The sequence below is a fragment of the Impatiens glandulifera genome, chromosome 2 (genome assembly GCF_907164915.1).
Source record: "Impatiens glandulifera chromosome 2, dImpGla2.1, whole genome shotgun sequence".
Taxonomy (NCBI): Eukaryota; Viridiplantae; Streptophyta; class Magnoliopsida; order Ericales; family Balsaminaceae; genus Impatiens; species Impatiens glandulifera.
Window position 1 is genome coordinate 51664022 of NC_061863.1, and position 26351 is coordinate 51690372.

Here is a 26351-nt window from a genome sequence, read left to right on the forward strand (position 1 = left end):
CAACAGATAGAACATAAGAAGTTTTGAATAATCTCCATCAATTGATGAAGATACAACAATCTGGAAACAGGCTTTAATTTAGTTCTCCAATGATAATGTCAGTTAGTTTAGGTTTTTAGCTCTTCAGTTAAACAATCGACTTGAATGTCGAGTGATTAACAGTTATATGGACATTGTTTCTATTATTAGAAGTTGTTCTCGCCGACAAATCTATACAAATTTGACATATTCACTAACAAGAATATCACAAGCTTCATCAAAACTGTAAGAACAAGAATCAAGAAGTTCAACAACAGTTTTTTCCTAATAAATGAAATAAATAAACCATTATTAAACAATTAAGCTGTTTTTCAATTAGAAACGTCCATGACTCCATGTCTTAGTATAAATATATTATTAATAGTTGTATTTATCATAATTATGTTATGTCCAAAATCCACATTAGAAATAGAATTACGGATGAAAATAAACACGTTCAAGGCGATTGACTCAATAATTCAGTATTATATAATGTTGTCTCAGTCCTACTCTTGTTAATAGTTGAATTTCTAAATATAATATTTGTTAATAAAAAGTTGTCAATTTTTAGAATATTTGTTTTGGTCTTTCCTAACAAAAACACGTTGGGTGATTGATGATTTGATTATTAGTGTTTTTTACAAATTTAAATTATACTTTATGACAATTTTTTTATTTTGACTCAGTTTGACATTTTGTAAACTGATTTTAGAAGAAGAAAAAAATGAAACAAATTAAATACAAAAACATTAATCTTATAATAATTTCAAATCAACTTGCTGTTAAACAAAAGACAAGTATATCCCAACATTGGTTGATATATTTCCCGAATCATAATAAATCGAATTTTATTATATGAAAACTCTATATTGTTTTTTTTATTCAATCGAGTTGGTATATCAGTTTGAATACCAGACCTAATAAGATTATGAAAGCAGATATAAAAAACAGAAAACAAGTGAGATAAATCCAATTAAAGTTAAAATGGTAAAATGAAAGTGCAGATTCTCCAGCCAAATCAGATTTTACAACAGAAAATTTGTTCAATAAAACTAATTGTCGTCTCCCAATGCTTTTACGTGCTGCTTTAATTAATCGAGAAAGAAGCCGACTAAAAGGCTACAATCCACCAGTCGAACAAACAGAACAAAACGGTGGTATCATTTCTACACATTTCGAATTCAAAACAATTCTCTGCAGGTTCTAATTCTCATATACTAGCCTCGGTTCTTCTCAGCTTTCCCATGAAGGCATATTACACACCATTTGAGATTTAGTCCATCGTAACTATTGCTCCATCGCAGTTTCCTCATTTGAATTCGTTCCAATATTAGCAGTTTCATCATTTGAATTTGGATTAGCAGTTTCATCATTTGAATTTGGATTAGAAGTTTCATCATTTGAATTTGGCTCCTCTTCTGCAGTAACTTCCCCAGTTCCTATTGTCACAAGGCCTTCTTCGCTCGAAACTTTTTCATTTTTATCTGAGTTATCTTCTGTTTCCATGGCTGTATCTAAGTTGTTGTCATCAGTTGCACTGTTTGAAGCCATTGTACTTCCATCTTCTAATTCTTGCACGGATGTATTTTCTATGGGAGTTGAAAACTGATGACTTGCTGTCTGTGCCTGAACATTCGAACAATTACAAGAAAATTATAAGTTTGGAGTGGGTTAAAGCTCTTAATTTACTTGATCAAAGGAGTTTGTTTGATTATTTCAAGAAAATATGTATCATATCACCTATACTTTTAAGTTTCAACCATCAAAATCATCAATTCATTAACTAAAATACCCTTACTTTATACTTTATAAAAAATAAATTTTAAATACAAAAAGAAATTATAGTAATTTTGGGTTCATAACCAAGATTTTTTCAAATAACCCAAGATAATGTGGGGATTAATTTCAAATAACCCAAAATCTCATAAACAACAATCTACTCAATAATCAAAATATCAAAATACTCTATATTTTAAAAATACACACCCTTAATGTCTTTCTTATCCAAATAATCTGATTTTCAATAACTACCCTAGATCAAAAGATTCATAAAAGTAAACAATACCTGATATATTTTGAAGTTGATTATGTTTTCCATCTCTTCAGGCCCACTAACAAAATGTATTGGTCCTGTGTCGTCAACATGACGGTCTGTAAACAAAGTTGGTTCATTTAAATTCAAGGCTAGATGCTCAGGTCTCTGAAGAAGAAGTTGAAATGTGGGTTGAAGTTCGTAGCACTGCTCAAATAGGGAACGGCGACAGAAAACATAAAGTCCAAGCCGAGCACGAGACATGGCAACAACCAATCTTCTAACATCACGAAGATGACCCACGAATCGTGTTCTTACAAGAGAGAGCAAGATTATATCATTCTGCTGCCCCTGGAACTTATCAACAGTTGCAACCTGAAAGATGGAGAGCAATTAAAGATGATGTGTTGTTCCAAATCTCACAATCCCTCCTGTAAAATCTTGTTCTTTTGGGACCAAAAAACTCATTCAATTATAACCTACCTATACAAATGTGACCATAAGTATTTATATATCTCACTCAACAATTTATTGCAAGTTTGCCACTCTCTCTTATTTACAATTCTTGTCACTAACCCATCCTCTTCTATGTAATCTCTATCAAAATCCAGATAACATTAGCAAGAAATTAACTCTAAAATTGGCCTCAACCTAAAAAAGGGTCAATAATTATGCTTGCAAGCAAATGGTGAAAAGTTTGCATGAGATTGAGAGGCATGTAGATGGTAACTTGCATAAGCTATCGTGTGACAACAGAATGAGTGAAATTCTGCAAAAACATGCTTTATCTGAAAAATATTCCCAATTCCTTGCATTCTAGATTTTGCCTGGTGTTTCACACATATAAACAATGCAAATGCTTACCCTTTTAATAAACATAATATGAACAGGGTTCACAAAAACAAATAGTCAATTTTCACATATTTACCTTGTGTGGCGGGCCAATGAAGCTGTAAGGAACACATCTTCTGGAAATTACATCACGTATGAGAAGCTTCTGACCATTATAAGTTGTTAAGATGGATATCTTGTTTGCAGGGTAGCCTAACAAGCGCATGTATATGTAGACGCTGACTATGTACTCAGCCTCTCCAACATTTTGATAGAACCATGGAGAAGGGGCAGTCTCGCCCCTGCCATTGTAATCAGGAACATCCACTAACTGATATTCATATGAGAATCCACCATTTGCTTTATGAAAAACAATATCCTCTTTTACAGATGCAAGATCCCCTAGATCTCTATATCTCCAGTTATAAAGTCTAGCTATACTGGGCCTGGCTCTTCCCTGGGCATTTAGCTCAATATATGGGATTCCTAGACGAACAAACCTAGTGAATAGACTTTGATCCATATGGCTATACTTCTGAAAAGCCATATTCTTTACCACAGGAGGTAACTGGTGATGATCACCAATCAATATGCAGCGTTTAAGCCTGGCATGACCATCTTCCTGCCTCTGCAATAACATCGGGATGAAAGTTTCAATCTCCAAGATTTGTGCACTTTCTTCCATCAATAAGTTGTCATACTTGAACCCTAAATTAAGGAAATCCTTCCTCTTCAGAGCAGCATGGGTGCAAGTCATTGCTACAATCTTTGCCTGTTTGGTCATCAGATAGTTGGACCGATCAACAGTTGACTTCAATAATTCAAATGCCCTACATTCTTCAAGCTCCTGAAACATGGTCTTGAGATGGCGAAAACAACCCTTAGCAGTTCGCATGTCTTTCTCAAAGGATTTTCCAGTAAAGACAGGTTGAGGGGCATTTGAAAAGAATTCCTTAAACGGAAAACGATCCTGAATGAAAGTGGGCTTCTCATGATTCCCCGCACAAGCAGCAAGGAATTGCTCCCAGCGTGAGTACACATGAAGCAGCCAAAAGTACCCAGCTGTTTCACAGGTGTAACCCAAGTCCGCAGGCAATTGAAGAGACCTTGCCAGCCTTTCAACTTCAGCAAGTAGTTCCAGCCTCCGAACAAGCATTGCATTTACTCGGCCTTGCCTACTGAAATCAAGGTCAGTTGCTAATTCTTGTTCACCTTGACCAAGGCGAAGAAGGTACCTAGCAGGAACATCCCTCTTTACAGATCACAAAGAAACATTTATTAGTATTCTGAAGATCATTTATCCTTTTTCAATATGAATACATTTGTGTAGAATACTTCAAGAAGGATACTGAGGATGTGCTTGAAATATTGTAATAAAATAAAAGTAAAAAGCATACCTCCATAATCTTCTCAAATAGATCATTTAAAGCCTGATTTGAATGAGTAATTATCAATGTCCTCTGCGATGGGCAATTATGGTAGAGGACATTAAGGATTTGCACGGCTGTATCAGTTTTACCAGTTCCAGGTGGACCAACCACCATTGTCAGACCTGGTTGGATCCCCGATATGATTGCGCCAACCTGCAGTTTCACCTCAATTATGAAATATGCATTCATGAAAATAAAAACAATGTATACACATGGGAGGGGGGGAGGGAGAAGAGATCATGACTGAATGCAGGGAAGCCCATCAGAGAACAATATGACAGTGATTTCCTTTTTATCCTCCCTAGTTTTGGTTTGTTTGTGTTTTTATTTTTATTTGTTGTTTGCATCTGTTAAAAATTTTTTATAATGGGAGATTTGGTGGAGAATGGGGATGGTAAATGGTAAACATTGAAGTACCTGTGTGGCTGTAAATTTAACAGAATTCTGTTTTGGCTGATCTTGTGGATACGGACCGGGATCAGGTGGAACATATGCCTCAACAATAAGTTCTTCTTTCTCAGAATTGGCATCTACCGTACCATTAGCTAGAGGTAGTGCAGACTTCTCATTTCCAGGAAGAGCAAGAACATCTTTTAAACTTCTTGGAAGCTGAATCCGGAAAGGAGGCTTGGGTGATGAGTTCTCTGTTCCATCAGGATGAGTAAAGGAAACCTGAGAGAGAAAAGAAATATAACTTAGTAGTTATTTTATATGCAATATTTTGTGTAAAAGGAACTTATGAGAAATAGAAAAAGGTCTGCTCTATGAAAACTACACCCAAGTAAAAAACGAAGTTGCCTACCTTAGAATGTGGAAAACTCTCTCTAACATGATCAGCATCAAGAAAGGTATCTTTAAAATCGACTGTCTCAAGAAGATCGGGCATATTAGTCCACTGTGCAGCAGAAGGATTGCCATATCCCAAAAATATATCATGCAGCCAATCAGGCACAATACATGACTCATTCATTAGATCCCTTATAGATTCCAGAATCGCTTTAAAATTGTTCTCTTTGGGTTTTCTCCTCATAAGTATATTAAACGAATGGTAGATATCATCTGAACCATTCTCTGCTATGTCAGTAACATCAATATGATACTGAGCTGTATCTAAAGCAACAGTTACCGTTCTCAGATCACCTTTTGGGGGCTTCCATTCATCCCGTTTGATTCTACCAGTGAAATCATTCATTAGAGTTCCATCTTCATCGCGTATCTCAACAACTTCACAGCCACGAACACATTGAAGACCAAGCTTCTGTGGGACAGTTGCATTAGAAGCTTCCTCCGTGCTCAGAGGCTCAAATGAAGGACGTATACATAGAAGAAAAAGAACATCGTGTTCTTTAAGAGAATTCCATTCAGATCTTAAATGTGATTTGTAACTAGAAATACTGAAAGTGACTTCAGCTGTCGCAGATGATGGCTTAACTTCTCCAATATTTGGCTGCTTTACCTCTTTAATTCTAAACTGTTTGATTGGTACAGCCATTCTTGACCAACCACGGAAGGCAGTTTCACCCTCATTATTAATGTGAGCAAGAAGATGAGGCAAAGCTTCTTGAATGTCCTCCCGTATCTCATAAGTTGATTCAAGGCGGAAGAGGTTAAAATTCCTGAGCAGATAATCATGAAGAGTCAAAAATTGCAAATTAAGCTTAGGCAATGCCAGACATCCTTCACCAGTGTAGTTGATACTAGGAACAAGACTTTCATCCCACATTATCTGTTCATTCGGATAAAGAGGAAGGGCATTTATCGCCTCTTTTTGAGATTGTTGTTTCTCAAAAAACGAAACCATTACTTCAATGAGAAAATCAACTCTCTCTGACCAAGGATCATCCTTTGATACCAATTTGAGCTGAAGTAAGAAAAATATTTCAATTAGTAAAAATAATATCTGGAATAAATTCAACACCTTATACATCCAATGAAGGCCTAAAAAGAGGGAAGTGACAAGCAAGATGTGGTTCTTTGTAATGCAGTTTATATCTAAGAGGAGAATAAGCCATATGGTTCTTCTCATTCAGGATTTTCCTCTCCATTACTATATGGACACAAAAACATGCCATATCTCATGTTAGCTAGTCTTGTATGAGCAATTGTTCATTTCCTAAAGATGAGGCTTCAAGTCATCAGCTTTTTGGTTTAAGATGAGGTTCTTTTTTCTTTTATTCAGTTACATAAAAAACTTGATATGCTAACTTTATCTAAGGATATTAGATTTGTGACATAAAAGAATATGATCCACCAGATTAAAGGTGCTGAGAGGGAATCCTATGTTTTTGTTATAATCTTTTTGGTTCCAAGCCAAGTCATGTTCTAGTGTCAATTATTGTTCTCAATTTCCTAATGACCGTCCTTAAAAAAACTAAATCAGCAACTTAACACCTGTATTGACATTTGTACTTAAAATAAATACTGCCATGAATCCAAATTGGCTCACAATTCACAACTTTCCTCCAGAATCTAAAGGAATCTTAAAAAGAATTTGAATGAAGTACATGAAATACATGAACGACAGATCTAGGATATTATCAGCGGGAAAGGGACACGAAAGGTACTTTATAATAAATAAGAATACCGAGTTTAATAACTCCTATATGACAAATTTTGCTCCTATGAAGCCTAGGTGACAAGGGTCTCAGTCAATAAAATTTCAGGAGTAGAAAACATTAATATGTACGCTACCGACATTTAAGACTTCGCATGACAGGAAAAGAAAAAAAGCCATCAAATTAGGAGAAGACCTCAAATATCCCAGAAAAAAAAATATCAAGATATTTCCTAACACGTGATATGGTTCTTTGATGGCAAAGTGTACAGTCTATGTTGCACGGATACGGATACGGGTATCGTATCGAATACGATATGGATACGGCAAATTTTGAAAATATAGAATACGATACGTTTAGGATACGCAAATTATATATATAATATTTATATAAATTTAATATTGAATTAAATAAAAATAGAAACTCATTCATTTTCATAATATCCATTACAATGGATGTTTCCGAAAGGGAGAAAGTAAGAAAATGGATTACGGTCTAACTTACGGCGGTAGAGAAGGGTAAAAGGTTTTAATTAGGTTAAATATTGAAGTCTTTCAAATTCTATTTTTTATTCATTTTGATACTCTTAACTCTTTTTTTTTACTAAAAACGTATCCAAAAAGGTACCAACCCGTATCGGATTGGTCAACCCTACGAAAAGTCAACAATACGTGTTTTTCCATATCTGATACACGTATTTCCGTATCGTATCCGTATCCGATACTCCAAAAAAAAATTTGAAGTATCCGTGCAACACAGTGTACAGTCAATTAATATATTCACTGACCTTACAGCAGACTAGATCCCTGAGTTCTTCAGGAGAAAGAACTGAGAGTTTCTTTGACAGATCTTTCCGCTTGTGTATCGAGCCAATATTAGCCAATGCAAGTTCGCGCAACTACAAAAACAAAACCAGAAAAAAAAAATTTCAAGAATAACTTATTATATAATAAAGTAATAATTGTATAAATTCAAAACAATAGAACCATCACACTGGAAAGCATACCTTGGGGATCTTCTTAAATGCAAGAAGCTGAAAAGATTGAAACTGGTCGTAATGCGATTGGACAACCTCGTCATCAGTTCTTTGTCTCCCTAACCGATCATCAATTTCAAAGCCTTCATAGAATTGTAGTAAGTCAACCAACTGGGCAAATAACTTCCCCTTCTCATGTCTATAAAGGGTGCTTAAATGACATTTAGAAACAACAGCTACATCTGCAATAAGTGGCTTTAGGAATCTGCAGCAAAATGTCCAAATGAATAAACAGCATATTTAGTCATGAGCTATAGCAAGGATTTCGGTTTAAAATAAAACAGTAGTTGCAAAGAGATTTTACAGTAAGACAAACCAACATAAAGTTCAGATAATACATAAAAGCAAATGCAGAAGAAAGATTAAAGGTTTTCTTCTTCAAACATTCGCATCAATCAAGAAGAAGGGGATGTGCACCGGATGGGACTATCTCGGGCTTATCGGAATCTAACTTTATTGTATTTTTGGTTTTTTCTTTCTTCACCCTCTTTTTTTATGCAAACTGTTTAGGAACGTTTCTTGCGTTTTACTCTCGATTTCAATAAAAAGTTGACATTTTTTCAAAAAAATAAAAGCAAATGCAGACTGAAAAATGAAAATTCTCAAGAATCCTTACATAATTACAACAGATAAAAATGGAAAGTTTGGTATCCTTACATAATTCGAACTAGTAAAAATGTAAAGGAAACTTCAAATAAGAAAAACATATATTTGGAAATGAGGAATATTAACCAGGAGAGGGTGTGGCACCACAAACCCCAATTGCAAATAAGGTATCCCTGCTCATGCTTCTCTGCTTACAAGGTATATCACATAGAATAATAGAAATATTCTAGAAGTCTAATAACAAAAAACACAATCCCATTAAATGCAGGTATGCCAACTTTTTAGATACAGAGACCTCATTTGTTAGTCACATTACAAACCCAGTGGCAGAATCCAAGATTAACCAGCTCAGCATTTATGTAACAAGACCTCATTTGTAATAAGATATAACTGCAGGAAAATTTTATTACCTCCTTGTTGGAAGTTGACTTAATAGATCAATAAGAAACTCCATAAACCTCTCGCAGTATAATATACAGGCATCACCAGCTTCTAAAAATTCACTTGCATCTAGCATATCATTCTCGTTCCCATTCTCTCTGTTGGGAAAAACCTTGGAGTCAAGTACCTACACAGAGGATGAGACCAATAGAAAATATTGAGAAAACAATCACATGTAGAGAAATGATAATGTAACTGATAAAGATCATATGTGCACCTCTAGGAACTCGTGGATAAGATTTCTCACAAACGTAGCTTCAACCATAGTTGAGGGATCAAATACTTCTCCACGTTTCATTGCTTCTTTAGCCTTCTTTGTTGTTCTTTTCCATCTTTTCATTAAATCTCGATTAAGACAGAGCTCCATCTGCAATTAGGGAAGCTAATAAGCAGACTATTTCAAAAACAAACAATTATCCCCTCTAAAAAGCTCACCTGAAAACGACCATAGGATAAGCTGTGCCAACATTGTAGACTTGCTAGTCTTAAGATATTTTGGCTCACTATTTCATCTTCTAAACTCTAAAAGAATTATGACAAAACAAACACAAGAAGTCAGATGTCAGTATAAATTCAAAAAGAAGTATTGATCTGAAACTATATACAACTTTTGTATTCATTCATAATACTAAAAAACAATCTGCATAGTTTTAAAATGTTCACATAACTTAAAGGAAGTGACTACTATCATAAAAGCGGTTTGCATTTTGAAGCTCACAAATCACAAGACATCAAACTACGCCTATTAATCATATTCATAGCATTTGTACTGTTCAGCATGCTCACATGGGAACACAGAAAAAACCAATATTAACACATCAGTACCCAAAAACATATCGTTCCAGATTAAAATGGAGAACACAATTCTTAACACTTGGTAACAGGACAACCTTATAAAAAAATCCAAACTACTCCAGATTTTATATTCTTCCCCAATGTTTGAAAGAATATGTTTAATATTATTTAAAACTACAAATAAAAAATAATCCAGTAACAAATATGAGAGCTTTGAGTACTTGTACAGGATTTAAGTACCTGAAAGGCATTAATCATGAAAAGCAGGTAATTTGTCTTCTCTGCAATACTCAAGCTTCTTCCCTGTAATTTCATGCAAATAAATAATGAAGCTTTAATAAAGTGATAGAGGAAATACCGAAATAGTGATGTCTTTGAATTGGGAACGGACAGTTTCTATTCCTAAGAGAAAACTATACCAAGATAATAAGAAAACCAAATCCAAAGAACATGTGTTTCAACCAACACTTAGACCACTAAACTAATGGTTTACATCAAATAAAGAGAAAAATCAATACAAAGTGTTTCTTTTGTAGCCATTAGGGCCTTGTTTGATGTGGAGTTATTTGGATTAAAAATCAGCTTATTTGAAAACAATCTAGTTTGATGAAAACAATCTAGTTTGATGAAAACATGGATTATTCTGATCCAATGACCAATAATACCCTTAGTATTTGATTTATTTTGCAAAAAAACCTCACAGTGGTATTGCATGTCATAGATTACAATCTCTTTACTTTGAGCTGAACTGTAATGTAAATTCTACATGGTTATATAGCTAGTAGTCATATTAAGAATGAAATATATATATATATGTATATCATATTGCACCAAATCATATTGAAGCAATCAAAGAGTAGAAGCATGTACCTCTTTCAATCGAAGAACACATTCAAGAAACTCTTTGAACATGTCTTTTCTGCTGTAGAAACAACTCCATGCAGCAATATTCTCCCGAAACTGCAGATATGAATAAGCAATTATAATCTCACAACTATTATATTGAGAATTAAAGTCAACGATGTTACCAATAAACCACACATCCACTATCACTAGCTATGAACAACCAATCACAATCATTGTTAAATTCCATACAAGTTGCAAAAGGAAAACAAAAATAGGAATCAATATTCACTGCGAGGGAGACACCATTTGGACACTCCCTTTCCTTAGCTAGAAACCTAAGGTGAGAAAACTACACAATTTAGATATTGTAAAGTACATACTTTGTATCAAATAGATAAGTAACTGATAATGAATTTCCATTGTTCTTCATAAGTTAAGCAGCTTTAACCATTAAAAATCGAAAGAGACGCCTTATTTTTATCTTTTCCAACAATGGGATACTAGAATATTGTTCTATCGAGATTTGATGAACTGTTGGTTACCTCCAAAGGAAAATATATATATATGGTGATCAACAGTCATATAAAAGTATTACAATGCTATTGCATCGCAGTTTATTAAAGTCAGTGACCACGAAATTAAGACATTTTTGCTATTTTCTACAGTTCTCTCATTTCTTCAAAAACATCCACTTAGCAGGAATAGTATGATTACCTGTACCAAAAATATGAGCAAAAAAAACAAGGGAAGCAATGAAATACCACACACCTTCTCATTGATCATGAGAATCATCGACATGACATGCTCGAAACTAGCTGTCTTCGGATCGAAGTTTGGCCACAGGTAATTTTCAAGATACTGGCTAACCTCCAAAATCATCACCCTTTGCAGCGGCACAGGATTTCTCCCGCTCTTCACCACCAGCTCTGTCTCGTAGATCTCATTCACGAGTTCTGGGCTAAAAGGCTTATTAGAACCACCCTCGCCACCGTCTGCCTTTGACCAATTCTCCATGGCTATCTTAGTGAGGCGGTCTCGCTGGATCTCGCTCAGAGTTATGGAACTGGGCACATTTGAACCGGTTTGCGAATCCGAAGTCTTCTCTGGTATCTGTTGTTGCTGCAATTGTTCAACTGGATATTCAGCCACTCGATGGCGTCTGAAGTCGAACACTCCAGTTCCGTATACTTTCGTCATTGTTTCTCTCCCCAGTAATGAACTTTTGGTCTTTCTTTATCACTTGGAATTGGAACTTGCTGCTTCAGACATGAATAATTTATTTAGGGTTTTGAATTTGAAAGAGAAGCATCATACTGAGAAGGGTTTTAGGTTGAAGATAATTAAGCCCTCTCCGTTTGTGATGCCCTTTCGCTCCCTATACTGTTTTCCCATTTTTTTTTATATACTAAATTTTAAATTTCCAATAAAATAATTTAAAATATGCTTCCAAATTTTTTAAATTTCTTTAATTTGTTTTTTCCAATCAAATAATTAATTTTATATTACAAAAAATATTATTATTTATAACACACTAAATAAACTACTTTGAATTTTATTTTACTTTTGAGTTACAAAGAATAATCAACTAAACATTTTTTCTTTAATCTATATTATCAAATTGGACTAAATTCTTATTTTTTTTAAATTTATTTTGAATAATTACCATATTATTATATATATATATATGGTTGACACAAGTTATTGATGCAAATTGTTTTCGCTGTAAAAAAATAAACTCTAGAGAAGTTGATAAGAAGTTGATAGATCAAATTTTCTTAGCCTTGAATGGTTTTTTAGCATCGGAAATGTTCTTCCGCATTGTTTTTTGTTCATCACTCAGATTTTAGTAGATATTGCATTTTGTTCGGTTTGACATCTTGTTTAGCGGATCAATATTTTCGTCTCGGATTTTTATAGTTCAAATAATACTCACAATTGTCGGTGGGTCATTTGTTGCTCATACCCTCCGATTGTGTTGATGATCATTTCTCGAGTCTGTGTCCGTTCCCTTCTTAACAGCAAATGAGACAAAATAATCGGATCTGGAGTTATTTTTCATTTTTCAATGAAAAATTATTTGATTTGATCTTTAATATAGAATACCTCTTATATGTATCCTTCCAAGATTTGTATGGACTTCTCATTATTTCGGTCATATATATAGATTGTTCATTTTAATTTGGCATGACCTTTTTTGGCGTTGGTTACTAACCTTCGGCTAAGGATAATTTTGATTGCCGTTCAGAATTTTTGGTAAAGATTCTTCCCATATCGTTTTATTGGTTCGTTCAGTTTACTCTATTACAATCGTCATCGTTCAAAAATTGAAATGAATTCGACTTTTGAGGAATTTTTAACGAATCTGGTAATCATTGGATCATTTCTAATGAGACTTTTATTTTTATAAATTATTTATGCAATTTAATATCTAGATTATTAATTATTGATTTTGTAGTATTTATTTTTATTATTTACTAAATAATTTTAAATACGTAACTTCTATTTCAAATCAACGATAATTAATTTTTATAAAAAAATACATTGAAAATAAACAAGCTATATCATTTATTAAGAATAAAAAAAATCATTTTATTGTTTTTTATTACATTAATCTCTTTGTTGTGTTTTTTCTTACAAGAGTTTAATGGAAGATTAATGCAATCTCTCTCATGATCGCAACTTAAATTTAGTACTTGCCGTAACAATCGAACTTGAATTATTAAATCTTGTCATATAAACTACTCTAGTGAATTATCTTGTAAACATATTTTAACTAATTTGTATATATGTTTTGTTGTAACAACTAATACGAGCGAGTCTAAGATCGTATGAGGCACAAGACAGTGACATACAGGGACGGTTCTATGTAAGGGAGTCGTCCCGAAAAAAAAAATATAAATATATTATTTATTTTTAATTTTTTACGGTTAAAATTTTCGTTCACCCCTATTTTTTAAAAAATATTCCATAGAATTCATTATTTTGTTTATTTAATTATTAAAAAAATAGTAAAACTTACCTTTTTCTTATTTGTTTTATCCAAAATTTTCTTGTTATTTATTTAAGCTCATCCTAAAAAAAAATTTTAAGTCCACCACCGAATCTTGGGTCCGTCCTTATGACATAAACAAATCAATAACTTTTAATTATGAAAAAAAAACAATGATTCATGAAATTTTAAAATTCAGATAATATGTTGCGAATGAAAATGAAGGAATGCATCAATAGGGGTGGGAAAAAATACCCATATTAAAAGTATATCAAAAATACCGTAACGCAATATATCGAAAATATCGATTTTTAAGGTATACCGAAAAAAATGTAAGATATGATACCGATACCGAAATTATTGTTACAGTAAAGGTATGAGATTTTTAAAGTTTTGGTATATCGAGATATACCGAAATAGTATTTATAAGTTAAAATATATATATAATACTTGTAAGGAAATAATTAAATAAATTTGACATTAATTTAATTATAGAAATAAAATTTATGAATAATATCAAAATATAATTATACTGAAACATTATTCATTATATGCAATCTCTACCTTACCAATGAGATTGTTTTTTAAGTTAATATGTTTTTTAGGTATCAAGGGTATAATGTCAATACCGTACCGAAATTAAGGTAAGGTAAATGTATGAATTTTTTTTATACCGAAATTAAGCTGTATCGAAATCAAAGTATACCGAAATCAAGGTAAGGTAAATGTATGTATTTTTTGTATACCGAAATTTTAGGTAAGGTATAAGGTATAGATAAAACATTAAGGTATACCGTACCGACCCACCCCTATGCATCAATGATGAAAATGTCCCTTCATTAGGACTAAAACACACTTAAAAAAATAAAACAATACATATATATTTGACATCATTTAATATTTATAAAAACGAAGATTTATATAAGGTAACTATTTGTTAATATATTTCAAAATTGGTGTTCCATATCATATTTGATAAATGACATTGTTAGAATAAAGAAAGGAAATTTATTAGAAGGTTATATCTGAAGGTACCTGAGTTATATTTATTATATAGATATTATATTAAATTTATAAAAAAAAAAATTAATAATATTATTACAATTTATAATAACTTAATATATTATCTTATATTCTAACTGACGTAAAAATATTGTTTTGGCTTGCAAAATCATATTCAAATTGTGATACTATCACAATTTATAATATCTTATATATATTATCTTATATTATAATCGATGTAAAAAGTATTATTAGGGCTTGTTTCAAAGACGAGATTCAAATTGTCATTAGAATTATAAAAACTAGAATGATTCCCGTGCGATGTAAACGAATAAAAATAAAAATAAAATAAATTTTATAAAAAAAATAATAATAATATGTATTCAATGTTTAAAATTAAACACAGCTCTCGACCCGGTAATCCGAACACTTTAAAAATTAAGCATCACATTATATATATATATATATATATTAGTTAGTTAAAAAACTGAACTTACATGTTAAAATGTCCAGCGTTCATCAAAATCGATGTTAAATTTAAAATATAAAGTGTTACTAGTTGGTTAAATGGTTATACTTATTTTTGTTAGTTTGCAAGTTCAAAACATACGTATAACATTTTTAACCGTTTTAAGTTTATGGGCGGGTCAACCCACAATCCGACTCAAGTATCCATTTACTCTCACATATATATTCAAATTAATCACAGCTTTCGACCCGACAATTCAGACACTTTAAAAATTAAGCATCATTATATATATATATATATATATATATTATAGTTAGTTAAAAAGTTGAACTTATATGTTAAAATGTCTCGCGTTCATCAAATTTGGTGTTGATTTTAAAATAAAAAAGTGTTATTAACCTAGTTGGTTAAAGGGTTGGATTTGTTTTGTTAGGATGCATATAACATTTTTAATTTTATTTTTAACCGTTTTAAGTTTATGGACGGGTCAACTCACAATCCGACCCAAGTATCTGTTTACTCTCACATATATATTCAAATTAATCACAACTCTCGACCCGGCAATCCGAACACTTTAAAAATTAAACATCATCGTATATATAGATTTCAATTCAATTTAATTCTTAAGTTTGAAAAAATTATAATATAATTACAATTCTTAAATTCGAAATAATTATAATAAATATTAGTAATGATATTAAGCTATAACACACCCACTAAAGTAGTTTAAATGACAAAAGAGTAGTTTAAGATTCAATTTTTATTAATATAATAATCTGTTTGAATTGTAAATAATAAATTAAGATGTTTTGTTTGAAAAAATTTAAAATTTGTTGGGATTATAATTATTTGATTTCAACTATAGATACAATTTGAATTTTAAATATTATAACAAATATAAGAATTGTAATTAAAAACTGTATTAAAAAATACTTACCAAGGTTAAGCGACAAAAATAAAACTGAATCTTATTTTGGAGCGGATATATATATACGGGCTCGGATAGGCTGAAGCACACCTCGAGAAACTTAATAAATTTATTTTTACGATGAAATTTTACATTATTCTCTAATTTATTATCATTTTTCAATTTAATTCACTATTTATGTATTTAAATTGAAATTTTAGTAAAACTTACATTTATATTCTCATTTTATCCATAATTTTATCGTTATTTTTATAAGCACACTCTATATTTTTTTCAAGTCCAACCAACTCAAATTCTTGGATCTGATCATATAATAATTGGCAAGACGTTATCTATTAAGATTTTTTTATAAAAATAAATGTTATTAGCTTTCAATTTCAAAAATGTTCAATATGAGTCAATGTTGCTAAAATAAATTAAAGTTTAAGAGTATTGGGATTATCATGTTGATGATGTTACACACTTACATGTCTTAATTTTTATTTTTATTAGGTAAAAGTTAGTTGTCCCACTTTATTTTATGTCATTTTATGAAAAAAAATTGAGGTTTTTGATTTATTAGGTAAAACTCATTTTGATAAATAAAAAAGATGTTTATGATAAAACTACATATAAACTTGGTACTTCCATATATACAAAATTAGAATGAGAGGAGTTATGTTTATGTTGTAAATAATGGATAAAAATAATTTTAGTAACCCTGATAAAAATAAAACAAGTTCATTCAGAAAAGTGATTATCAATTAGATAGAAAAATAAAAATATTATTATTATTAAGTCTACACCTGTAAAATGAAAAATATAACACATGATCGACACATATGAAAAATATATTTAAGAAAAATATGCAAATCGAACACTTATAATGATTCTCAAAATAACAAAGTATACTTTGTGGAAATTTTGAAATTTTATAATTAAATAGTGTGAATAACAATAATAAAGAATAAAATATTGTAATGGACCACTTAAAAAGCATAATTTCTTAGAAATAATAAATGCTAATCTATTGGGGGGGGTTATAGGAAGGGCAAGTCTTGAAAATGGAGTCACAAAGACATAAACTATAAAGAAAGTCCAACAGGCAAGAAATTACTAATGAGACAAAAATAAAATAAAAATTAAAGTCTAAATTTTAATTCAAATAAAGATATATATATATATATAATAATTCGTAAATAATATAAATTGATATTTTAAAAAATCAAAATAATTGAGAATATATATATATTAAATTATATATCCAATTTATAAACATGAAATATTTCAATAGAGTATTGAATCATACATTTGCATAGTCATCCCTCTAAAAAGATAATGTAAAAAAAGATAAAAAAAAAAGTATATCCTCTATTGAACTTTATATATTGTATTTTTTTTTTTAAAAAAAAAAGTTAATTTTAAAATGTTAAAAGAACTTAAAAAAGAAGTAAAAGTTATCAACAATAAATGACTAATGTAATAAAAATAAAAGTCAAACAAAGCAATGGAAATGTGAGAATAATCCTTACAAAATATTAAGAATAAAATTGAAAATAATAATTATTCAAAAGTTAATAAGTAACTCAACAAATGTCATATTAACTTGTATCTATAATATATTACTAAAATAAAGAGAACACATAGTGAGATCATATAAAATAAGCGTGCCTTCATTTTGATTCTCTTTATTTATTTATTTATTACTGTAACTATTCAAAACATTACTACAATATTTTACTCTTTTTATTTTTTGACCGTAACATGCTCTTTTGGATTCTAACTTTTTCTTTCTTTCCCTTTTTAATTAATAAAACTCTAACTTAAATCATTTAATTACTTAAGACTTAAGAAATTAAATGAGTTTATTTATTAATAAATACATTTCATATTTTAAAGCGTACCAAATTCATTAAATAAGAATGTTGATGTAAGTGAAGGGATTAGGACAGGTTAATCGTCATTAAAAACTAATTTATTACTAATTGAATTAATTAAATTTTAGTAGTTTAATTAATTTAGCTTTCCCCATTGGTAAAAAATAAAAATCTCATAAGGAAGAAGCAAATTCTATCTTTCTCGCTCCTCTGTTTCTCTTCATCCTGCTTTCTATGGCGGGTCTGCACTCATCTACGCGTTCTTCATCTTCTTCGCAGAACTCATTTGCTTCTAAGCTTCTTCTTCTCTTAACACTCCTTCCCCTGACTCTTGCATTCTTCGCTTTCCTTCTTCAATGGCGTGGTGGCGGTGTCCACGATCCCGTTGCTCGTTGGTCGCCGGAGGAATCTCACAACTTTCCCGGAATGGATACATCACCTTTGGCTACTGTAGGACACTCTTCGTCTGCTGACTGTGTTAATCTTGGCAGAAGTTCTTTACCGTCATTTCCTTATTATCATGATTGGAAGTTTAATTTCGGATCCGATCTCAAACCCAAGGTTCGTTTTTTTGGATTGTATTTCTGTTTATATCCGTCATGTTTGTTTTTTATGCTGGACTGATCTACGCATTCGGTTCAATTCATTCTCCTGCATCGCTTCATGCTTGCTTGATAAAAAAATTTGTGGGAGGAAGAAGAAGAAGATTGGAAATGTGAATTTAGATCTATGAATCAACAAACGCATAATTTGAGATTTTAATTTATAGATGAAACATTGTATGAAGGAGCTTGTCCGTTTTTGTTTATGTTTTTACTTATATTCTAGATTAATATTAGGAACGGGTGCAATTACTTAATAATTTGATTACTATATGCTCAGATATGCATAACCACAAGTACATCCGCGGGTTTGAACCAGATTCTGCCATGGATGTTCTATCATAAGGTTATTGGTGTGAGTACATTCTTCCTATTTGTGGAAGGAAAAGCTGCATCTCCTAGTGTTTCCAAAGTTCTAGAATCTATTCCTGTAAGTATAATTTGATTGATAGCCATTGTCCAGCATACTTTTGTTTGATTTTTTTTATTCATGATTTCTTATTCTTCCTTTTCAGGGAGTAAAAGTTATATATAGGACTAAAGAGCTAGAAGAACAACAGGCCAAGAGGTTGGTTATTTGTGCAACCTGACCTATGAAGCCCTATAGGATATTTTGAAGTATATACTTTTCTTGATTCAGTTGAATACTTGACGACATGCATTTATGTATATTTTTTTCTAACGGGTTGCTTTGTAGTAGTCAGGACAATCTCATTTGATAGTTTATTTGTTTTTCTGTGGATTTTAGCCGCATCTGGAATGAGACATGGCTATCTAGCTTCTTTTATAAACCGTGCAACTACGAACTTTTTGTGAAGCAATCTCTAAACATGGAGATGGCAATAGTAATGGCAAGGGTAAGAATGGTTCCTTATTTTCAATATCAGCTTGTCTTCCATCTTTCTCCTTGTTTTATATAGTGTTTTTTATTCATTAATTTTGCATCTTTGCTAGGAAGCTGGTGTGGATTGGATAATGCACCTTGACACTGATGAGCTATTACACCCAGCAGGTGCTAAAGAGTATTCTCTGAGACAGTTACTACTTGAAGTGCCCTCAAACGTGGATATGGTTGTTTTCCCCAATTATGTGAGTTGAGAAACATTTTCGGTTAGCTTTGCTTGCTGAAAATATTGAAACACATTTATTTGCTTCATCAATTCTTCTCACTCTGTTGCCATAATTTGGATCTTCATGTCACTGAACATTGGAGGTACTGGTACTAAAGGTGATGTATTTTTATTCAGGAGAGCAGTGTTGAACGAGATGATATCAAAGAACCTTTCACAGAGGTAATTCTATATTAGATATCATCTAGGCTATGCTTGTATGTTTATAATTGAACTTCCAATTTTATAAGAATTGAAATTGAATTACAATTCAATTCTTTAGAGAAATCATAGAATTGCAAAGCTGAAGTGGGAATGATGGAATTGAAACTTAAAAAATCATATACATTAAATTCCATTGGAACTAATATTCCAATTTCAGTGTGTTATTTTAAGTCATCAAACAAGAATTTGGAATTGGACCCCCAATTCCAATTCAGCCCGAACCAAACATAGCTTGATTTTACAAATTATGCAACTACCACCTTTTCATCATATTGATATAGTATTGATGGGTTTTTTGAGAGATATGCATCCTTTGAGTAACTATCTTCCATGACAGGTATCAATGTTCAAGAAGAATTATGATCATCTTCCAAAAGATACATATTTTGGAATGTATAAGGAATCAACACGTTCTAATCCAAACTACTTTTTGACATATGGAAATGGTAAATCAGCTGCTCGAGTTAAGAATCACCTTCGTCCTAATGGTGCTCATAGATGGCATAATTACATGAGAACCCCAAAGTATGTGACTTCCATCCTATCATTTATTAACATACAAATGCAACTAAAGTGATGTGTATGAACCATTTCGATTTTTGTCCCCTACTCTTAGAGATATGCTGACATGTTAGAGAACTTGCATAGAAATCAGATGGGGTTTCTCTCATGTTGCTATCTCGGAGAGTAATACCAAGACACAGTGTTAAGATGATTCACAAGCAGCATAATCCAACTTTTGAGCATCTTGTAGATTCTTGCTTCTGCTTATCATCTACAGTTTATTAAAAAATTAATGTATATGGGTATGCCGAAGGAGTTACGTCTCCGAAAAACAAATGTTCGAATAAACAAAATCAAAATATATAAATTTTAAGTACATGATATGTTAAGTTGATTTGATAAAATTTGGAACTAATATTGCATTTTAAAGACTATTTTACCCTTATAATGATGTAATTTGATTAATTTTCAGGGGTTATCATATGCTATTTACTAATGAATTAACTTTGTAATCACAAGACTTTGTTATGGTGATTATCTCATAATTTAAAATACAGAAACTTTTACAAACAACTGTTTCGTCATCTTTCAGTGAAATAAAACTTGAAGAGGCTGCCGTTCTACATTACACATATGCTAAGTTCTCAGACTTGACTTCAAGACGTGATCGATGTGGCTGCAAGCCTACAAAAGATGATGTCAAACGATGCTTTATGTTGGAATTTGACAGATCTGTGAGTTTTGTCCACCCATTCTCCAGTTTATCTTTTAGCTTTTTAGATATTTTGTTTCTCTATCGTTTTCTTGCACATTCACAACCCATACTTTTCCTTTGCACATACAACTTCTTTTGATATCAATTAGTTAAAAACATTCACTAGTTTTTTAATTCTTTGTTTGTAACATTAGCTGACAACGATTTAGGCTTAATATCTGGGATGTCAACTTGTACCATGATATGCTATTTCTTGCTGAAAATTTCTAGAGACAGGTTAGGTTAATATTTCATATTAGATGTGCTGGGGTCACTTGTTGATGTATAGTGCTACTAGTTAGATGTATTGGGTTACTCCTAATTTCTTGGGCTTGAGATATATTTTTTTATTTCCCTACAGACTTCTGAAAATTTGATATGATGAAATAGGATGAATTTAATGGAAAAAGTTGTATTTTCTCATATAGAGCCTATTTGGAACTTGTATGTTGACATGTTGTCACTATCTATATCACAATCCCATTGGAAAATTTCAAAAGTTAAATTGGCAGAGAATTCGTCTGGCATAAGTTTTTTTTTTCTTTCTGTTTTTTGTTTTCATTTGGTATCAAATTATTTTCTAAATTATCATCCAAATTGTAATGTAGTTTGTTTTTGTTTCAGAGATTTTTTCCCAATCATCCTTAAGATAATTAAACATATTATTTTATAGATGATTGTGATTTTCGACAAACATTACAAATGTCTATTTTTCCATATCATGATCAACATATGAAAATATGGTAATACCAAAACAGCCCTATAATTTCCCAACAGTATCATGAAAAATGGTTTATCGGAGAATGCTTATTCTGAAATCGGACTAACTGTATCATGGAAGTAATTTGGACTTGCCACTTATAAGTTTATATCACATGATTAACTCAAACATAGTATTGCTGTTGTCCATTTATTGGCTATTCACTTGTACTCTTTTGTGCTGCATTTTTCTCATGATAACAATTTGATTACAGGCCTTCATAATTGCTTCAACTGCTACCGAAAAGGAAATGCTAACCTGGTAATTAATTAATTTCTTTTGGTATCTCTGTTTTTCTATTTTCTTCTAGGCTTACATATAGCTTCTTTTAGAAACACTTGTTATTTATCGTTTAGATGTGGATCCAGATGAGATAACATTTTAAAACTCAAGTTAATCACAATTTCTTGTCTGGATTCAGAATACATAAACATGAACTGTTTTCAAATATAGGGCCTTGCTTGGTGAAGGGTTATAACCTCTTAACCCACCATCATTCAAATCATTAACTAAAATACATTTACTTTACTTTTTATAGCATTTTAAAATATTAAATACGAAGAATATTTCAGTCAATTAACCCAAATGATCAATTTTTCTTCAAGGAAGGTTTTTTCCCAAAAGATTGAATTATTTAAAAGTTAATCTTTCAATAAACAAGCTCATGCTTAAAAATTCTCTTACATTTAGGTACCGAGAACATGTTGTATGGACAGACAAAGCACTGAACAACAAATTAATGAAGAAAGGAATTTTAACAAGAATATACGCTCCCATGGTAAGCAGTTTATTCTTCAGACAATCCACTTATGCCAAATAGGATAAAAAAGTCAGACAAAACTCGATTTTCATGTTGGACTTTTATTTCAGGCTATAATCCAAGGTTTAAAGGAGTCAGGTGTTTTCGGTTCAATTATTGCTTCAGCACCATCAAGCCTGACAAAAGACAAGTTCTTGGCTTCTGTCGATAGTTCAAACTCAACTAGATCTTCTATTTCGGTTTCACTTCCTTCAAGAAAGATGGGTAAAGACACTGTGTCTTCATCGTCGTCTCATGCTGCTGTCAGGAAGACATTAGGAACTACTGCTATTACTGAGTTGAATGATCAAGAAACAGCTATCCCGCCTTTATCTCCACCGGGAATGGACGAGACGATCTCATGATCGGAATGTCTGGGAATTTTGATTTACTAATTTGTTGAGTTTTTATGATTGATTAAAAAAAAAATCATTGGAAGAGAAAATGAGTCTGATTTACTGCAAATTAATGTTAGTGTGTATACACAGAGAAAGGAGAGTCTCATTAAAACTCGTTATTGAATCACAATTATGTATATTAGTAATAGTAATATTAGTAATTTGCAAGCCATTGCATTTGCATTATTCCTTATACATCCTATCTTCTATATTTTTATAATTTTTTGTTCTTGTTTTTGAAGATATTAAGTTGAATATAGGGGAAATTTGAGAAAATGACCCCAAAAAGGGGGCTAATTATGTTTGGTGCGGGCCACTAATTTTTATAGCGCTGATGACCCCCAAATATTTTAATGACCATTATACCCATGCGTCACGCACCCTCCAGATGCGTGACGCACCCTGAACCCTATAAAGACTTAATTTTTTTTCATTTTCGTTTCATTTTCTCTCTCATCCGGCCCCTTTCTTCCCCGTCTTCTCCGCTCCGCCGTGAAACCCTAATGGTGGCGGAGAAGATTTCCTCTTCTTTTTCAGCGATGAAAAACGAATCGAAGAGGCACCGTCGACCATTCCACTATATTCAATGGTCTAGAGCTGCGAAGAACTTCCAACGGCGAACTGCGGCTCCAACGGCGAACAAAGCAAATTTTTTCACTATATTCGTTTATATTTTGTATTTATTTTGTTTACATATGATTGTTTGTGTTAATTTCCTTTACAAAACGTCATTGATTCGCCCTGATTTGTTGAATGCAGGTTGGTTGGTTGGATGCGTCAAGTAGGATGCGTCACGTAGGATGCGTCACGCAGGTGCGTCACGCAGGTGCGTCACGTAGGATGCGTCAAGTAGGATGTGTCTCATCTGGTTAGCACATTCTCTGCCTAACGCTTCTTCTGGTTTCCTTTTGATGTCTCACATTACTGCTGAACATTGTTGTTAGGTTGGAAAATCATGGATTGGACCCAAATGCTGAAATTGTTCCCAAGTGAGTATGATATCAATTTCTTTATACATTCATACATATAAATCTTCAAATCCTTCATAAAACAACTAGACAAACAGGCACTTAAAAAGATTGCACATGCTACATTGTAATGTACTTTATTTGCTTATCCTATCTTGAATTTAAGAGAAGTTAAGGTATTTGAACCCATCTGTCCTTCTTGTCCCGATCAATATATGAAGAATGCAAACTCTTACCTCTGTACAGAAGATAGATGTTATGCATCTTTACCTTTTTGCTCCTCTTATTTAAATGTCATTCCTTCCCCTCTTGTATATAGTTTCATAGTGTTACTTTTGCAGGATTATATTTCATCTCTCTTGATGTTCTTTTTGCAGTCACTTCGCAGATTGAATCATCCTAACATCATAAAGCTGAAGGAGATTGTCAGAGAGAACAATGAACTTTTCTTCGTATTTGAGTACATGGTAACATTGAAGATCTATACTAACTTCAAGTTCTTTGAGAAAATTGATTTTTTTTTCTTGTGTGATGTCTAGAATGTCATTTTAACCAAGATATCTCTAAATTCAGACCTTGATATAAATTGACCTTTTACTTATTATTTTGAATGCTGACTATGTTACAGGAGTATAATCTATATCAGATTATGCGAGACAGGCAAAATCCTTTTTCAGAGAAAGAAATTAGAGATCTCATGTATCAGGTTCTTGAAGGACTAGCTCATATGCATAAAAATGGGTATTTTCACCGTGATTTGAAACCAGGTATGGTATAAAGTGCACTCTTGCAATTCTTTTATCACTACGTCAACAAGTTGCTAGTAATTTTTCCAACTTATGAGATAATTATAACTGTTTTTTCTTATCTGATTCTCCAGAGAACCTGTTGGTTACCAATCAGATTATAAAAATGGCTGACTTTGGACTGGCTCGGGAAGTATCATCAGTGCCACCCTTTACTGAGTATGTCTCCACACGCTGGTAAGTTTAAGCAATTCTATCTCAGGAGCCTTCTCTTCCTCCTTTTATGTGTAGTTCGTCTTAAGCATCTTTACGTTTTTTGCATTCACTCATACTTTAAGGTACCGAGCGCCCGAAGTCTTGCTGCAATCCCCATTATATACTCCATCCGTTGGTATGTTATATACAATTCTTCCTTGTTCTTCTCATTAATGGATGAATTTTTTGTATGCTTACTATTCCTGAATTTCTAAATCTTCAGCTTAGCGATTTTAATGCAGTTACAATTACGCTGTCCTTGTTGTGCTTTGAAATCTAATTGTAACTTGTTATCAGACATGTGGGCTGTTGGCGCAATACTAGCTGAACTATTCACTTTGTGTCCCATTTTCCCGGGAGAAAGGTAATCACGCGAATTTAATACTGATACATAAAGAAACATATTAAAATAGCTTCATTGTGATTGTTAGTCTTCTTAAATTTCCCCATCAAGGATTGAATTGAATATTGAAACAGCAGTTCTAAGATGCAATTTTCTGAAATTACACAAATCTATGTAAACATTTCCAAAAGTACTGAGTATGGCTTGCCAATTTTCTATTGCTTATCAATCTTTAATTTATTTAATTGCAGTGAGGCAGATCAATTGTACAAGATTTGCTGTGTTCTGGGTAAGCCAGATTGGACTACATTTCCTGAAGCAAGGAACGTTTTTCTATTAGCTAATCTTTGTTATTCTGAGGTAATATTTTTTCCTTTTAATTTCCTCTAGCTGCTGATATCCTAAATGTTCCAGAATGTTTCCACATTATGAGCCTTCTCATAGTTAATCAGGTAGAGTGCAACTAATTATAGTTTGTATAGTAATTATTTTGTTGTCCTTTCATTTCATCAATTGACAAATTCTGATCATAATGCAGTAATGGACAGTCATGCAATCTCCCGAAGATGTCGAGAATAGATTCACTTGGTGAGCTGCTGGCTAATCTCCCGAAAATTGCTTCTCTCCCACAGTTCTTGTTCAACATTCTAGAGGATTCCAAGATGAACCAAACTAGATAACCTTAAATCTGTTGTTGGGAAATCTTGTTCTAGTAAATGAATGATTGTTAAGAGGATTCTGAAATCGACATTAATAAGTTGTGTATAGATAATAGGTCTACTGTTTCTGCTTTAGTCTTTCCTTTAAATGTACAATGAATATGTATAGTTTCAATTGTAAAAATATTAAGGGTGACAATTTAAGTTGGCAGGGTTAACGATTCTAACCTGACTCGATTTTACCTATTTCGAACCAAACTCGACTTTATTTTTTCATGCTTCCGTCCGCGAAAACTTCGAAAATTCAGTATAAATCATCAAATTTCAAATATTTATAAAGTTCTCAAACATAGGGTGACCATTATTGAGTAATGTCTGATTTACAAACCAATGTA

At 32.0% G+C, this 26351-nt stretch overlaps 3 protein-coding genes across 3 annotated transcripts; 2 read left to right on the forward strand and 1 right to left on the reverse strand.

The window, feature by feature from the left end:
• Nucleotides 1–979: 979 nt before the first annotated feature.
• Nucleotides 980–11960, reverse strand: LOC124926721 (RNA helicase aquarius). The gene is made up of 14 exons (XM_047467003.1): nt 11359–11960; nt 10615–10704; nt 9985–10047; nt 9385–9471; nt 9167–9316; nt 8919–9076; nt 7873–8107; nt 7654–7764; nt 5114–6172; nt 4729–4983; nt 4279–4464; nt 2979–4133; nt 2084–2425; nt 980–1644 (listed from the first exon to the last, which is right to left on the reverse strand). The coding sequence occupies exons 1-14, from the start codon at nt 11785–11787 to the stop codon at nt 1306–1308; spliced, it is 4659 nt and encodes a 1552-aa protein (XP_047322959.1). The 5' UTR covers nt 11788–11960; the 3' UTR covers nt 980–1305.
• Nucleotides 11961–18020: 6060 nt separating this feature from the next.
• On the forward strand, nt 18021–23182 carry LOC124927085 (glycosyltransferase-like KOBITO 1). Its single transcript, XM_047467430.1, has 11 exons — nt 18021–18395; nt 18717–18866; nt 18952–19004; nt 19185–19293; nt 19391–19525; nt 19684–19728; nt 20108–20295; nt 20867–21008; nt 22003–22049; nt 22479–22566; nt 22659–23182. The coding sequence occupies exons 1-11, from the start codon at nt 18069–18071 to the stop codon at nt 22950–22952; spliced, it is 1578 nt and encodes a 525-aa protein (XP_047323386.1). The 5' UTR covers nt 18021–18068; the 3' UTR covers nt 22953–23182.
• A 911-nt stretch (nt 23183–24093) lies between these two features.
• LOC124924872 (serine/threonine-protein kinase MHK-like) lies at nt 24094–25702 on the forward strand (the record flags this gene model as incomplete). Its single annotated transcript, XM_047464858.1, has 7 exons — nt 24094–24129; nt 24331–24420; nt 24582–24720; nt 24834–24936; nt 25038–25090; nt 25252–25318; nt 25549–25702. Coding segments are annotated over 7 exons (627 nt in total), but the record flags the coding sequence as incomplete, so codon positions are not given.
• Nucleotides 25703–26351: the final 649 nt, after the last annotated feature.